Genomic DNA, 15,903 nt, shown 5'->3' on the forward strand with positions numbered 1-15,903 from the left:
ATTGTGTTTACCTGAAAAGTTCAAAAGTAAAAAGTAACAAAAAAGCATTGCTCAGGAAATTGAGTCGATTATCCAAACATTTAGAATTAGACAATTTTTTACCAGGAGAGTAAAATTATGCAGCTGTTGCATAAAATACAAATGTTCTGATTATTTCTTTTGAGACATTTTCTTTGCAAAGTCTTCTTCTAAGTTGACTTTTTCTGCAGCTAAAGTGTTTACAAAGAAGAGAAACTGGGAGGTCCTTAACAACAAGTAAGTACAATCAGATATTGTTCAGACTTTGAGGCAGATGCGTGTCTTAAAAATGTAGCAATTATCACAACACTTTAGATACCATGAAGATATCATTAGACGTAATCAAGAAATGATGTCTTATTTTATTTTGGTTGAACTTTAAGAAGAACAACATGAAGTTCAGACAGTCCACACATGCCTTTCCAGACATTATTCAGCAGTGGTGCCTGCCCATCTTTCCCTTTTTGCTCTCCAGACTTTTAGAAAACAAAGGGTGTGAGCCTCACACACTGCTGATTCATTGTGCACTAGAGGGACGTGTTTATCATCCTCCATTGACTGTTGGCATATGAAAAGACAAAAGACCAAACTTCTCCGCCCTCCTCCAATGTGGAAGGCTCTTTATCAAGAACCAGCTAACTGAAGCATAAGCTACGCCTTTGTCTGGTCCCAGTTGCGACTGGTTGAGACTCTTGCATCCAAAACTGCTGCCTCATGCTCCCCTGACGTAGCGGAGCACTAAAGAGTAGCATTTAAGAACAGCTGCTACTTAACTCCATGAATAACAGTTTGCTACTTGCCTAATTGCTTAATTTGTTTACCGTCGACTCCACTCAGTATGTCAACAGAGCAGCGAACACATTAAGGTTCGCAAGAGTTCCTATCTCATCTTGGGCTAATCCCTTTCTATCGCAACTGCTTTTGCTTTCTGCTTAGATCCATTGGAGAATTATAAATTATCCCCCATTTATATTTCGAATCCCAACGCAAGCTGAAAACACATCATTGCTGATAAGCGTCGTTTGTGGAAACGGAGCGGTATAATTTGCAGGCGGGTGAATGCAAATGTGATGACATGGGCTGAGATGTGTGGCTATAAAAATGGGAGCGAGTGATGTGGAAGAGAAGGAGCTGTCATGATTGATGGAGTGAAACGGGCTGAGGTGCTTCTTTTCTCTTTTTTTCCCCCCCGATTCACATTCAACTTCAATCTGAGGCATTGAAGGCCGCAGACGCAGTGAGGCGTTGCCTTGCTCGCTCGCTCCTACACACACAAACGCACACACACTACAAAAACGCATGAGTGGTCAAACAAAATGAACCTGGAAAAGTATTGCTAGATAAAGGCTAACTTGTGCAGGAAGGCAAACTTGTGCAAAAAAATGTATAGAAAGGCAGACGGTTGGGTTAACGGCTTCCAACTCAATCACGCCGTTTTAGGACAACTTATACAGAGGCCTATATGAAACACATGAGCCTGGTGGTTGCTATGAATGCATAGTGATGGAGCAGGCTATGTGGTGTGGAGCTGCCCACTCAGGTTCAGGCCACTTTCCCAATAGAAGTATGGTTAGAAAGAGGTCGATAACATCATAATGTTAACATGGCCTCTGGTTTAAATTTAGCAGGGAAATGAGGGCGCTGTGTGGGTTCCTGCTTGAAAGGAAAAGAGGCGCTTAAAACACCCACGCACAGACAAGCTCTCCTCACAGCGTTCAGCTAACCCTGAGAGAGGGTGAAGAGGAGAGAAGGAGCTCGAAACAGAGACACAAAGACAAGGGGAGAGGTGATAGCCATTTTGACAGAATCTGCAATCCAATCCGTCTGCTCAGATTTGTCATTGAACCCTAAAGGTGAGGTTGTGTTATGTTGTGAAAGCCCTGGAAAATCAGTTCTTTCTTTCCCCCCCTGGCAGGCTTACTTTGCATTCATTGCAGGTGAAAAGGGTGGATATGGAACTGATTTCACAACACCTTAGGCAGAGTCACTCTGGGATGTGGCAGGATAGAAGCAAATTGTTTTCTTCCTGTTATTCATCATCAATTACAGGTGTGCATTTGTGCCATTTGCATGAGTCATGAACTTACTTGCCTACTGCAAGGTTGATCTAACGGTGAGCATGTCTGTTCATGCTAACCGGTCGTTTTTTCCACTTGTTGTTAGGGTACGGGAAAGGAAAGACATGTGAGAAAAAAAGGGATTGTTCTAAATCCAGTTGGGTGAACGTGGCCAAGGGAGCGTCAGCTGACTGTGTGGTCTGTAGTGACGTCTGGGCAGGTCCTTGCAGGTTGGCTACTCAGCGTTGTCTCATAGAAAAGAATCTGTTGAGATGACTCAATCAAGGGTAACCAACCTGCACGCAAGCCTCTGGTAATTATTCAACGGGCCTCACAGGCAGGACGGGTTCAAAAGGGGGACAGGAGAGAAAGGGAGGGGAGTTAGAGATAAGGAGAAAAGGAATAACAAAGGAGGAGGGTGGAGAAAAATCCTGTTTTTGCCAGGGGGGGAACTGTGAGCTTGTGAAGTGTCCTGGACTTCAAACTGGATCATGAGAGCTTCCCTGAGCGCCAAGTTGGAGTGTGTCTTATTGTTTATTGTTTGAACCTGGCAGGGAAGAGACATATTGTTTTCACAACAGGTAGGGTCATGTTCAGTTTTCATAACGCAAAACAAAGTCACACTAAACATGTCCAAAGCGCTTCTAGGAAGACAAGCGGCCCCCATGTTTTTGACTTTTTCTTCAGAACAATGATGCTGTCCTGACTGTCAGGCCCTCTGGTACACAGTCAGACAACAATGAACTGTCAGCAGCAGCTGCCAGAAAAATACTGCGGCAAAACAAAGGGCCAGGTGTGAAGACAGGGACAGGTAATATCAACCAGAGCTTCACCTAAGCAGTTCTAAATGATCCAAGTGAAATCTTGCCAAAATTGCAGTCATTTTTAAACTTTAAATTCCCATGTGAGATATTCCATTTGGGTGGCTTTACAACAACACACCGATTTAGTCATTATGTATTTATCACTGAATTCCCGGCTACACAACTGGGATCTGCAAAGTCTGCTTAGCGTCACTTGGGGGTATCACATCTGACGCATCATTCCAAGGTGACTTTGACAGTGCTTCCTCCTCTGCAACGATAAGACTTAAGACAGCGGGGTGTTAGACAAAGCAAATGAGGGTTAATAGCTCCACTCAAGGGCACAGCAGTGTGCACTGCCTGGGAATGAACCAGCAACCTGTTGGTCTCCCTAAATGCTGCCGCAAAGCATTTATCACCAAACACTGCTCAGAGAGACATGCAAGGCTGTTCAGATTTGCTGTGGTGTTCCTGCGGCCAGGGAGCGCTTACTTGTTCAAATTAGATGTTTTTCTGTGAGGCCATCGGGGGTGCGAGTGAATGCGTGTTCGCGCAAATGTTACTCCCGGCAAACAATCCGAAGGAGGCTCTTAAGCTGGTCTCTCCTCTCCCGGAGAGAGGGAAAAAGTGAGAGTGGGGTTTTTGGTTTTAAAATATTCATGAATCTCTGAATCCCTCTTAAGGATTACAATCTCTCATCCATCTCATGGTGTCACATAGCTTTGGGCGATTCGGAGCAGCTTGCATTAATGTGTAGAGGGCGGCGTCGGGAAAATAACTCTAATTTATAAACATGGTAACAAGGCAGTGCATATGTATTACTGCTAAAGCCTGCAAAAAGAGGTGCATTGATTCCACTAAGCCCCATCCCGATGTAACACATATCAAATATTTAATAGCTATTACTGTATAATTAGAATGGATCTTGTTACGACAGCTAATCCAAAGCTGTGGGAGCAGGGTACCAATTTAGAGTCAAATGTCACATGTGGAGAAAGATGGAAAAATAAAAAGGGGGGGCAGGGGTACAGCAAGTCAACTGAAAGAAATGTCCATGTGTGTCACACGTTACGGGGGAAATGAAGTGTGAACTCACAGAATGGAAGGGAATACGGGAGCGGTGGAGAATGAAAATAATGGGAAATGAACATAAGACAGATATCGAAGGAGAAAGAGAGACTGGAAAAGAATAAGACATCATCCGGTACCTGTGCTTCTGGCAGAGCCACGTCCATGATGTTAGGCTGGCCACGAGGTTCACCGTTCTCCAGCCGAGAGAAGATGACTTGGTAGCCTCGGATTTGGCCGTGCTGCTTCCCCTGCAGGGGCGGCTTCCAGGTTACCCGGATTGCTGTGGAGTTAATGGCCTCAACCTCCAGCCTCCTGGGGGGTGCTCCCGGCACTGGAAACCAGAAAAAAACGGACGGGCAAGTGAGGGAGAGAAAGCAGAATGCAGACCGAAAGAGAGAGACAGACAGTTAGAGAGACTCAGAAAATGTGCTGAGTTAGTTATTTTCCTGACTTCCCTGTGTTTTGCGATGAGGCGCCAAAAACTATCAAAAATAATGACTCCTGAGTATTTTTTATAGTCTTTGGTGCTCTGTAGAAGGAAGCGATACTAGATTCGGCCATTAATCAAAAGCATCTCTACTCAGTTCTTCTATGTCTACTGTGTCCCCAAAGCACCCTATGCGGGACACCATGTGGTCTAGCGATGTCTGTAATGCCCTTAATTTCAGTATGAAATTAGCTGTGTTGCAGCAAACTTCAAACACATTAATTATAGACAAGTCTCTCCTAGGAACAGCCGCTCTCTATCAACAAAACGAGGAAAGAGTGAGGAAAAAGAGGCAAGAGCGATAGAACGGAGTGGGGGGGGGGGGGGGGTCTGCTCCACTTCTATTCCTCAGAACAGAAGAAAGAACTCAAGAGAAGCATTCAAACAGGGAGAGCAGAGGAGAGTGGTGCAGAGCTCTGGCCTGGGGTGATGAGCCTTCACCTGCCAAATATATAAAGTGTTAAAGCTACAGAAAGTGAGCTGGAAAGAAGAGGAAAAAAAGAGAAGGCGACCCTCTCTGCTACCACCATCATTGACTCAGAAATGACCATCAGGCCACACAGAAATTTGCAGGAGAAGTTAAAAAGAATTAGGGAAGAAAATGACTGGCAGCCCCAAGCAGAAAGAATCTCAGAGCGCTCTGCTTCATGGAGTCTCCACCTACCATCCTCTCTGGTTTTCATCCTCACTGGGGCACTCTCGGGGCCCGGGCCCACGTCAGTGTGAGCCCTAACCCACACCTGATACTCAGTCCACTTCTCCAGGCCTTCCAGCAATAGGCTGGAGGCGTCTGCTCCGATGTCTGGCACCTCATGCCGCTCCGTGTCCTCCCCCGCCATGGCCTGGTAGCTGACTGTGTAGCGCACAATGGCGCCGTGGCGGCTAGCGGCGGGCGGGGCCACCCAACTCACCTTGAGGCTGGTGGAGCTCAGGCTGACCAGGTGTACATCCTGAGGGGGGGCGGATGGGGCTGTTGGGGGAGGGGAGCACAATAACATGGACGGGGGAACGGATCAAGCAAACGAAAAGAAAAAAAACTAAAACACAGGCAAACAAAACACAAAACTATGGAAGCTTTTTGAACTGCCAATATGAAAATTATAATGAAATATTCCAAAATGTCAATGTAGTATTTTTGAGTTTCACCACCTTCAGTGTGAATGCAAAATAAATCTAAACATGAAGACTCAAACTGTATAATATTTTCTATTGCACTAAGGCATAACACATTAACCTTGGAAAATAAAAAGTGTCGTAGGTGAGTCTTTTAAATGAAAATGTAATGGATCTGTATGACCCTTACTGTATGCCTATCTGTTCCCCCTATATGACACAAAACGTATTTTTATGCTGCGTTTTTTTTCCAGATATTAATTATTTCTTAAGTACATGACATATTCTATGTTTTGAAGACATTATTGATCTTGTAACAAAAGTCTTTTTTGAGTCCCTTTCTAAGCTAGTGAGAATCACATATTTTGCACTCATACTGTAGGTTTGAATATAACATTTAATTTTTATACCGAGTACAAAAAGCTTTCATACTAAACAGGATGGTGCCTCCGGACTGAGAGATTGGCTGCAAAAACACATTACCAGGCTACTGCTAAAGATGAGTTTGGCACTTTATTTATGTGGGAGGCCATGAAACTACAGGGCGGGCTGTTCCGAACAAAAATGTGTGAAATCTTTACAAGGCTATGGTTTTATAAAGACGTCATTTATCCCTAACTGTCGTGCTGCCTTTCGCAGCATGTAGAGGCAGCAATAAAGTGGCCATAGATGTGTGAGTGCGTGAACAAGTGCTTGACAGTGTTGTATGGTGTTCACACATTGATGCAGAAGCTCTGTGCTTCATACTAACTGTAACTAGTAACTGTGTTTGTACGACCCTGATCAGTTATGCTGCTGAGAAACACTGGGCTGCCTCCGAAGTCATACAAAAAGCTATCATTTTATAATCAATAACAGCCATCAGCATTTCAACTATTGTCAACATTTGGTTGATGAAAAACAATATTGCTATGATTAAAAGATGGGACATATTCCTAAAAGTCAAGATTTACTACAACAACATGCTTTGATTTTAATGACTATAATCAAACCAGCAATGTTGCAGTTGTATGACTTAGGTCTTAAAGTGACAGTCCAGCAGGCCATCAAATCTTTGAATTGAATGTCTAGATGTAACATCAATATGCCATATTATTATTTCAGCAGCAGTTAGTATATTTGTAAGCTCTCAAGTCCAGAGGGAAAGACAGAAAACCAACAATTTAAAAAAGATACAAAATAATAACACTGTAAACAAACACAACAGCGTGCATTTCATGCATCTAACTCAACTTGTAAAAAGATTAAACTTCAGGAGAATAAAATGAAACAGGAAAAGGAACATTTATACTAAGGTGTTCTTAGAAGCATGCCTATGAAATGTATTTTGTAATAAGCAGAGCAATGAACAGTTATCCCAACATATGAATCAAACAAGCTATTGGCAGAACATGATATTCCCCTTGAGTCTCCTCAGGTAGACCCTGGTCCTGGGATTGGACAGGAAACTACAAAGACAAGACAACACCATGTTGTACCAAAGGTGACTGAATCTTATTAATTAGATTGTGTCATGGATGTCCAGATGTAATCATCTACTACATCAAAGTCAAATAGGAAGAGGGGAGGACAACACAACAGGAAAAGCATATGCCTCTAAGGCAGAAATGAGCAAGACAAAGAAGGACGATGAAGAAGATACAATACTTCTATCTGCCCCCGCTTCATCCACATGATATAGCCCAATATATAACACAAATACAGAACAGCTGTATTATTATCAATATGAGTTATCTCTGTTAGTTTTATAATGTCCTGTTTCATTTCAGGTGAAGCAGCATCATGTTTCATCATATATGTTCAGTTGAGTTATGTTCATTGCTCTGAATCTTAAAACAAATGTATTCTAACCAATTAAATGCAGCACTGGAAAATGTCACACTTTGCTACTGCCTATTTGCCTCAGATTCTTCCTAAATCTGCAGCTCATATCAGGCACACCATCCTCCAGCCGCATGACATCCAAATAATGTTTTCCAAATTCGGTGTCCTTGTGAATGCTGCTGTCAAGAGGCCCAAGGATATGGACTCATCCCCACCTGGATTTTAATTGACAGTTATATAACTCTGTGGTTGTCAGAGGCAATAACTCTTCAATAATATGTCTGTCCGAATGCGGAAAGATTTCAAAAAGAGATATCCATATATTGTGCAGTATTTTTGTATTATTTTCCAGCCCATTGCGAAGTAATAGAAAAAACAGCCTGGACGTGTTGCAGCGCTCTTCAATACAGCATTTTGTAGCATATGAGTGTGAAAATTAGAGTGTTTGAAGGTGCAAATCAGTTGGAGTGCACTCAAATCAGCTGTTACTAATTAACGTTAATTCCATGAGTAACTTGACAGCAGGCTGAAATTAAATGTCTCTGTGTTCGGGTTCATTTCTCTCTGCAAACCAGTGTTTGTAATAAACTAAACCTGGTGATAGGTCTTCTCTCTGTAGCAGATTGTGTCAGTTAAAGGTTACACTTTTATTTGTATCAATTATATATATATATAAGCAAAGTACATTTTATTCATGAGAACATTTTGTTTTAAATAAAAGGTAGTTTAGTACAGGACAAATGCATGGCACGAATAGACTGTATATAAGCCTCCCGGGTGATAAAGTACAACGATGGTGCCACCGCAGCAATAATAACAGCAGTCGGCTGGCAGAGAGTGACATTTTGAGTGCTGGCACTGTAAAAGCACATAATGATATGAGGAAAAAAACACAGCACAATTCAGGAATGTGGGAACAGGACACATTGAACCTACCTTTGACACTGAACACAGGGCCTGCCCTCAGATAGACGGACAGGAGGGTTAGTGTTGGTGACAGAGGGGAGGTGGTGGAAGCGTGAGGCTGACCGGGAGGGCTGCACTGTCAGCACTTTATGTGCTGCTGAAATGGACTTGACATTCAAATTGCCAACTCTGTCTTATTTAAGCTCTATGAAATTGTCCTGCCTAAACCTAAACCTGCTTCAGCTGGTTTTTGGGGGACGGTTGCACAACAAAATAGCTGGTTAGTGGACAACAAGTAGAAAAGACAAGAGGGGGGAAATGGCGGACTTACTGGACTGGGCGGTGCGAGCCTCGATGGGCTGGGTGAAGACGCCTAAACCCATCTCTGATCGGGCTGCCAGAGAGAAGCGGTACGAGGTGTCAGGCTTCAGACCGTCAACAGCATAGGAGCCAGCTGGGTCGAAGATCACATGTATCTAGACAGCAAGACAGAAATATACCACTGAATAAATAATCAAAGACAGTCAGACATGTCTTTTCATGTGTCGAGCTATATGGGTAGTAGTTGTTGAATTGTTTTGACATGGAGGAAATAATCTCCCACTGAAATCCTAAAGCCTCGACTGCTGTGTCTCCTTCCTACAGGCACACAAAGCAGAGCACGCAGCCAAATGTGAGAGCAGCTCGTTCCAATTACAAATTGTCCTCTAGTTTACAACTGGTGCAGTGGTCCAGCAGAGTTGAACACAGGGCTACCAGACAGAGAGGCAGAACCAAACAACTTTGCAGTCTGTTACCACAGTAAATATTTCACATCGGCTGGGGAGTTGCCTGCATTACTACAATAACATTGCTGCAGATGAGGCTTCCAATTCAGATAAATTGCATCATAAAATGCAAGATGGATCCTCGTGCAAATGAGAAAAGTGTAAATGAGATAAAGCAGATAGACAGATGGATAGATAGATATATAGATAGATAAATAGAAGATATATAGATAGATAGATAAATAGATAGATAGATGTATAGATAGATAAATAGAAGATATATAGATAGATAGATAAATAGAAGATATATAGATAGATAGATAAATAGAAGATATATAGATAGACAAATAGATAGATAGATGTATAGATAGATGTATAGATAGATAGATAGATAGATAGATAGATAGATAGATAGATAGATAAATAGATAGATAGATGGAATGATGCAGAAAGACGCTCTGTAGGAGAGAAAAACTAGGTTATAAAAAAGTTAAACTTCATGTTGTTATTCTAACCTTGGTCTCCGAGCTGGACTCCCAGTACTCCAGCTCATACTTAGTTATGGGGTCCTGTACGGGCCACAGCCATGTTAGCATGATGCGGTTGTCGAGCTCGGCATCGGCCTCAAAGCTGGACGGCTGGGCAGGGACTGGGTACAGAGGGGCGAGAGGTTAAAGAATGAATGGAACAAAAAGAAAAGCACATTACTAAAGCTGAATGTTCTCCACAGAGTCAGCAGCAATAACCAATTCCCAAAAGCGGACCTTATGAAAAAGCATTTGCAGCGTAGAACCAAACAAAAAGACAAATATTATTTAAAATGTGTTGTAGTAACATGCAATAAATTCAACGCTGAAAAACACATAAAATACTTCAGCTAACTATGCATGCCTAACCGAAGGCATCTTTACATTTACATATTATGAACACACGCAGTGGTTGGCTGCTCACCTCCCTGCTGGGTTTTGACTTGCAGGACGTCAGAAGGTGGCCCGTCTCCTACAGAGGTGAAGCCCAGCACCCTGAGGCTGTAGGTGATATCAGGAGTCAAGCCTGAGATGGTAGTCAGGCTGCTGTCGTCGGTGTTGTGTTTCTGCCAGGCGCTGAGCGGAGCAGTCAGATCCGAGCTGTAGTAAACCCGGTAGCCCCGGATCTGCCCGTTGGGTTCCTCGGGCGGTTCCCACTGCACCAGCATTGTGCTGGCACTCAGCATGCGCGCTTGGACATGCAGAGGTGGCGAGGAGGGGGCCTGCTCACCGGTGCGAGTCTCCACAGGGTCGCTTGGCGGCCCGCGGCCAATGTTGTTGACAGCCATGACACGAAACTCATACTCGGAGTAGGGGCTAAGTCCACCAATGCTGTAACGGGTAGTTGCCACACCTTCCACTTCCTGGAAGCCATTCTCTGAGGACTTGGCTTTGTACTGGATCATGTAGTAGGAGACGGGTTCTGGGTTCCCAGAGTCCCAGGTGAGAGTCACACTCGTGGCTGTGGTCTCTGTCACAATGAGAGAGGCGGGGGGCTTTGGCAATGCTGAGGAAAGAGAAACATGGTATTAGCTTTGATATTAAGAATAGGCTTCTTCTTTTTTTAGACATGTGGGTAATTGGAGAGAAATTGGATGTTTGACACATTTGAAACTCTCAAAATGTAGGCACAATACAGCTCAAATCAGCTCTTGTGGAGAAAAGGCATGACTGGTCATGTAATTCTCCATTCGGTAACTCATAGCAGTGAAATGATTATTTCATAAGCTAATCCTTATCGTGCTGTCAGCAGCCATTATCCCCACATGAATAGAAAAGCTAGAATGAAAACTCAATTTTGTATTTCTTAACCGGCCTGGTCATTACCGACAATACAAGAAAATTGCAAGAGCGGTTCCCGTTTTGACTGTACAAGAAAAACAAACCAAACAGAGGGTCTGCTTTACTGTGGACCCTCTAAATAACTGTGTATCGATTAGTTGAAGCATAAGTGGGATCAATACAGACTACAACTGATAAGAAAGACTGCGATGGATAGACAACACACTTACATAGTCACAAACACAGGTGGGTAGAGCCACTTTCACACAAACTCTTAGATTAAGAAAAAAAGGACTCGAAGAAACACAAATAAAGAAATGCATACCAGCCGTGACATCGATGCTCATTGAGAAAGAGATTGCAAATAGCATTTGTACCTCTCAGCGTCAACAAAAGCCAAATACTACAGCACAAGGCCAGCGGTGATTATGTTCAGAAAGTTGAAGTGGCCTTAGGTGGCTTATTCTGTTTTATAAAATGTAATTATCAGATCTGAGGGTGACTCAAATCAATGGTAAAGTTTAACAACATGTCCTCACCTTTGACAGTGACCTGGGCGGTGGCTTCTATCATGCCCAGAGGGGAGATGGCCACGCAGGTGTAGTTGGCCGACACGAGGATGTTGATGACCTCCAGCACGTTGCGTCCCATAGGCATGTCTTCCTCCTTGGTGATATCAGTTTCCCCAGTCTTCCACTTTACATAGGGCATGGGCGAGCCAACTGCCACACATGTCAAGTTGACGCTGCCGCCCGGCATCACCTCTTGGTTGGTGGGGGGAATGGAGAATCTGGGTGGGACTCTTCGTACTGAGGGGATGAAGAGAAGCAGGCGGAAATAGTGAATAGTTAGGATATGACAGGTGGATATGACAGTTTTCTAAGATTTCATGAATGGTCTCGCTCTACCTCAAGGCTAAAAGCTAACTCAGAAAAGCTGCCCGAACAGAGGGCTGATCGCTTTTGTACTAATGTGCAGGCGGGCACAATGGGAATAATGGGACTGTCACAAAATGGCTCTGGCAATTCACAAGAAAAACTTTGAGGGGGTGTTTTATCCTCCTGCCTACAAAAGGGGATATAAGCAAAAAATAGCCCAGTTTTGCTGGAGAATATGTCTGGCCCTCTTTTGTCAGAGTGTCAAATGGTAGCCAGAGTTGCATCATTGAGGGACCCTGTGGAGATGGCATTGTTTGATTTCTCCTCCCGCTCCCTCTCTCTGGCTCCTTCTGCTCAGCCTGTCTTTCTCCCTCTCTTTGTGCAGTTCTGATATGCAGATAGGCTGACATTAAAAAGGGTTCCCATGGAGACAAGAAGGGCCCATTGACGTCGCCAGGGACTAGGCAAACACCGATGCAGAGGCTCCATGCAATACTGAAAAGCTTGCCCAGAATAAACAGGCTGCCAGCATTTACATATGACTTGTTTACCGTCTAAATAAAAGGTACACAAGAAATGCGTGCCATATTTTACACACCTCTGATCTTTTTCTGGTAACTTTTTGGCAACCTTAACAAAGTTATCCGCTTGACATGGCAAATCAAATCACACTTGACAGTGCTATGTAAACATCCATCAGTGTCAGACCTGGTAAATGTTTGATATGCTGTACATTTCCACTGTAAGTGCTGAATGTAGGATAGGAGGAGTTCTGATTTCTTTAACTTTGATTATAGAGAAAATGAAGCCAAGTCAAACATTTAGCTCCCTAGTGAGAACCCATTATTGCTATCCCATGACTGCTGGTTGTATGTTTAAAAAAATAAAAAACAGCATACACTACCCCTGCATAATTCATACTTCTTGTTTCCCTAATGCACTACAACATCTCTGTGTCTCTCTGGAAAAAAAGTCCTTGACTGTAATTGCTCTTTTGCACCGGTCTCCATGAAAATGGATTTTCATATGTGATTCTCCCCCCACCTTCCCTTCCCTTCCACCACCCTTCACCGCTCCCTCCCCAATCTAATTTGAACCAGAACGTTGTTATAGCCATGCTTGTTATTCCCCTCATTATGTGGTGAAATGGAAAAAAACACAAAAGCACCTTTTGAGATTCCAGTCAGGAGAAGGCTGGTTCTCTGGACTGTACCATACTAAGGGGGAACTGGTTCACACTTATCTGAATCTTCCCCAAAATAATTGAGGTGCCATATATAGAAGACTGCTGCTGCTATTTGTTATTTTAAATCAATACAATCATGTGGGCTTAAACCACCTAGCTCGATATCTCATTCAAATATTAATACCCTGAGTCTCAGCCACAACACTTACTTTTAGGGATTTGGGCTTTTGTTTGTTTCACACAATTACCCAGATAAATCAAAACGTTGCAGTTTCTTTTATAACAACTAATCGTTTCATTGAGTGTGTGGCACAACATGAAAACAATTAAACACTGGGAACAGTAATGAGGTCAGCAAAGGTGAAGGACTGAGTAATGATGACCGCAGCAAATTCATATTAAGTTTACAAAATGACTCAATGAACAAGAGGGCACAACTTTAGAGAGTTTCTTCATAGAGAAATGATTCATGCAGGAAACACATATTAACAGTCCAGAAAGATCAACATCAGCCATGATGACGTCGGCTCTCTGAGGTTCAAAGGCATATGGTTGCTTTTGAAATGAAATCAGTGGACAGGAGGAGCAGTGAGACCAGCCTGGGAACAGCACAGGGACGACATTCTCAAGCAGAGCATGCACGGGAGCAGAGGGAAGATACGGGATAGGATCACAAGCCTGAGTACGCTGGGAGAGGAAGATAAGTGGGAACTTGGTCAAATGTTCTCCTATAAATGACTGAACATCTGATTTTCAGTATGACTAATACACAACAGACTTTCCTTTGAATATTTCGAGAGAAACAATACTATTCCACTTATGCTAGTGACATGAGTTCTCACACAACTGTGCTGCTATTTCTTTTTTTACAACATATGCTTTTGAAGAAGAGAAACCTGAGCGGATCGGGTAAGACCATTAAGCTCGGAGTATCTGTTATTCGTTCATGATTCCATAGACTAAACAGTGCTAAGAGCAGTCAGTCAATGGGGCCTGTGTATATTGAACACTTAATGTTGTGAATAATTCATGGCGTGCGGTTAAGTTTGGAGAGGTGCTGTGGAACAAAATGACTAGAGGGCAGGTAATTGTTATCGATTCCCCCGAAGCCTCTCTCCTGTTGAGAGCGGCTTTGAGAGACGGGCTCTGGGACTCTATCAAAACCACAAAATAAGCCCTGTCTCCACTCTGCATGCCTGCTTGCTGGATACCTATAAATTTAACTGCCTTGACAAAGTGCCCAAGGATAGCAGAACCTGACCAGTCAATCAATATTTGCGCAAACTGGCACAGAGTCAGCGGGCTCCGAGGCTTCCTGGCAGCAGAACAGGGCGACGATGCTGCCATGATGGCTGATCATCCCCACTGCCAGCTCATTCTTAAATATTCTATAGGTCAGCAGTGTAGTAAGAGGAGGGATCATTTCCAAAACATTAGCTCAGTTAGGTCAATATCATAATCAATGAAGTTAAAAAAACAGGTTCAGTGTGTACATGTGTGGACCAAGCACCACATTTATTGCTATTAAAAAGTTGGAATGATCAGACATTAAACAGTCAAATTTGGTTTTGATTTTTTTCAAAATGTTTACAGTAAGAAAACGTATAAACTTGTTTTCAAAGATTCTCCAGGGCCTCCTGCTACAACATCTCATGAAGACAGTCATCTCATTACGCTAACATTTGCCTATCACACCCGTCAGTCTCTTACTAAAGGATGCCCATGGCGGCAAAACAGACATAATCCCCAGAGGGGGGCTTTGTCAGTTCTGATACCCATGTCTCTCAGTGGGAGAGCAGGGGTGTTGCTGCTAAACACCTGACAAATCCGGTTGCCACCTGAATACCAGAGTAATCCACCACACACCTCTGATAGGCTGACGGAGGCGGATGGAAAGTCTGAGGCTGAAAGGAACTATGGGTTTTGGTAGAAGTTGTTGAGATTGACGCTAAGGGTGTGGTTGGGAAGAATGCATATAACATAACATCAGAGAGATTTAATAATGACTTAAGCACACTTCATGGGGAATGCTTGTGTGTCTTGGGGAGGCTAATCGAAACACGGTTTGGGGGAGTGGCGTTGGAAGGCATGCAAAACTATTCAGGGATTCATGCAAACACTGTTACACTAGCATGGGTGGGAGGGAGGGAGCGCTATTACACATATTTCGTTTTTTTTTAAAGGAAGGGATATCACTGTCTGCTTTAGAGGCTCTGGGAAGGATGGGCTGACCTCACCTACAGTCTGCATCAAATTGAAAGGGAGGGGATTAAAAGTGAAAATGACCAACCTCCACGTTGATCTTTTTGCAGATGAAGTGATTTGATGAAGGTGAGCGATGGAATGAGAGATACAGAGTGGAGAGGAAGACAACACAGTGAAACAGGAAAGTGCTTGTGTTGACACAGTGGAGGTTAGTGACATGGCAAAGACAGGCAAGTAATGCATACATCGGTATCAGGGAGGGAAACTTTATATCATTTGTTTTTCATTTGAATCTGTACCATTCTGTATTGCAGTTCACACATCTTTGATAATATAACTTATAAGTTGTTGATCACTATTTTAATTTTGTATCATTAAGGAGACGCTGAAAGGGCATTTCTCACACTTAAGAGAGCTGTTTCCAACAATTTTTCTCCATCAAATATTCCTGGATTTATCATTCTGTAAGTTTCCCTCCTTGACACGCAGACACACACACACACACATAGAACAGCATGAAGATATTTTGGTAAAAGAAAAGCCCGACTGCAGCACTTTATCCTCTGTGACATATTGACATGTCACATGGATATATGAAGGAGAGCCGGCAGACAGAAGCTGACATCCCTCCTCCGTTGTGGGATAAGCACTTGACAAATGATCGCTCATGTAAAATCACAGTGCGCTTGTGATTCTGCCCACGTTGATGGAGTCCACCTTTGGAGGAGGGTCACCAAAAGCGACCCACAGCAAACAGGGTGCACCTGCACACCTACAAAC

The 15,903-nt window shown here is 43.3% G+C and overlaps 1 protein-coding gene across 4 annotated transcripts in view; it reads right to left on the reverse strand.

The window, feature by feature from the left end:
- The window catches only part of LOC117500375 (receptor-type tyrosine-protein phosphatase F), a 123,105-nt gene that overhangs the window by 47,086 nt on the left and 60,116 nt on the right, over positions 1–15,903 (reverse strand). For all 4 annotated transcript variants that reach the window (XM_034153248.1, XM_034153247.1, XM_034153246.1 and 1 more), the window contains exons 7-12: positions 11,394–11,663; positions 9,998–10,579; positions 9,562–9,695; positions 8,611–8,755; positions 5,101–5,406; positions 4,087–4,280 (exon numbers count right to left, since the gene is read on the reverse strand). In XM_034153248.1, the coding sequence (XP_034009139.1) occupies positions 4,087–4,280; positions 5,101–5,406; positions 8,611–8,755; positions 9,562–9,695; positions 9,998–10,579; positions 11,394–11,663 (1,631 nt within the window). The remainder of the gene's footprint in view (positions 1–4,086; positions 4,281–5,100; positions 5,407–8,610; positions 8,756–9,561; positions 9,696–9,997; positions 10,580–11,393; positions 11,664–15,903) is intronic.

Source organism: Trematomus bernacchii, unplaced genomic scaffold, assembly GCF_902827165.1.
Source record: "Trematomus bernacchii unplaced genomic scaffold, fTreBer1.1, whole genome shotgun sequence".
NCBI lineage: Eukaryota > Metazoa > Chordata > Actinopteri > Perciformes > Nototheniidae > Trematomus > Trematomus bernacchii.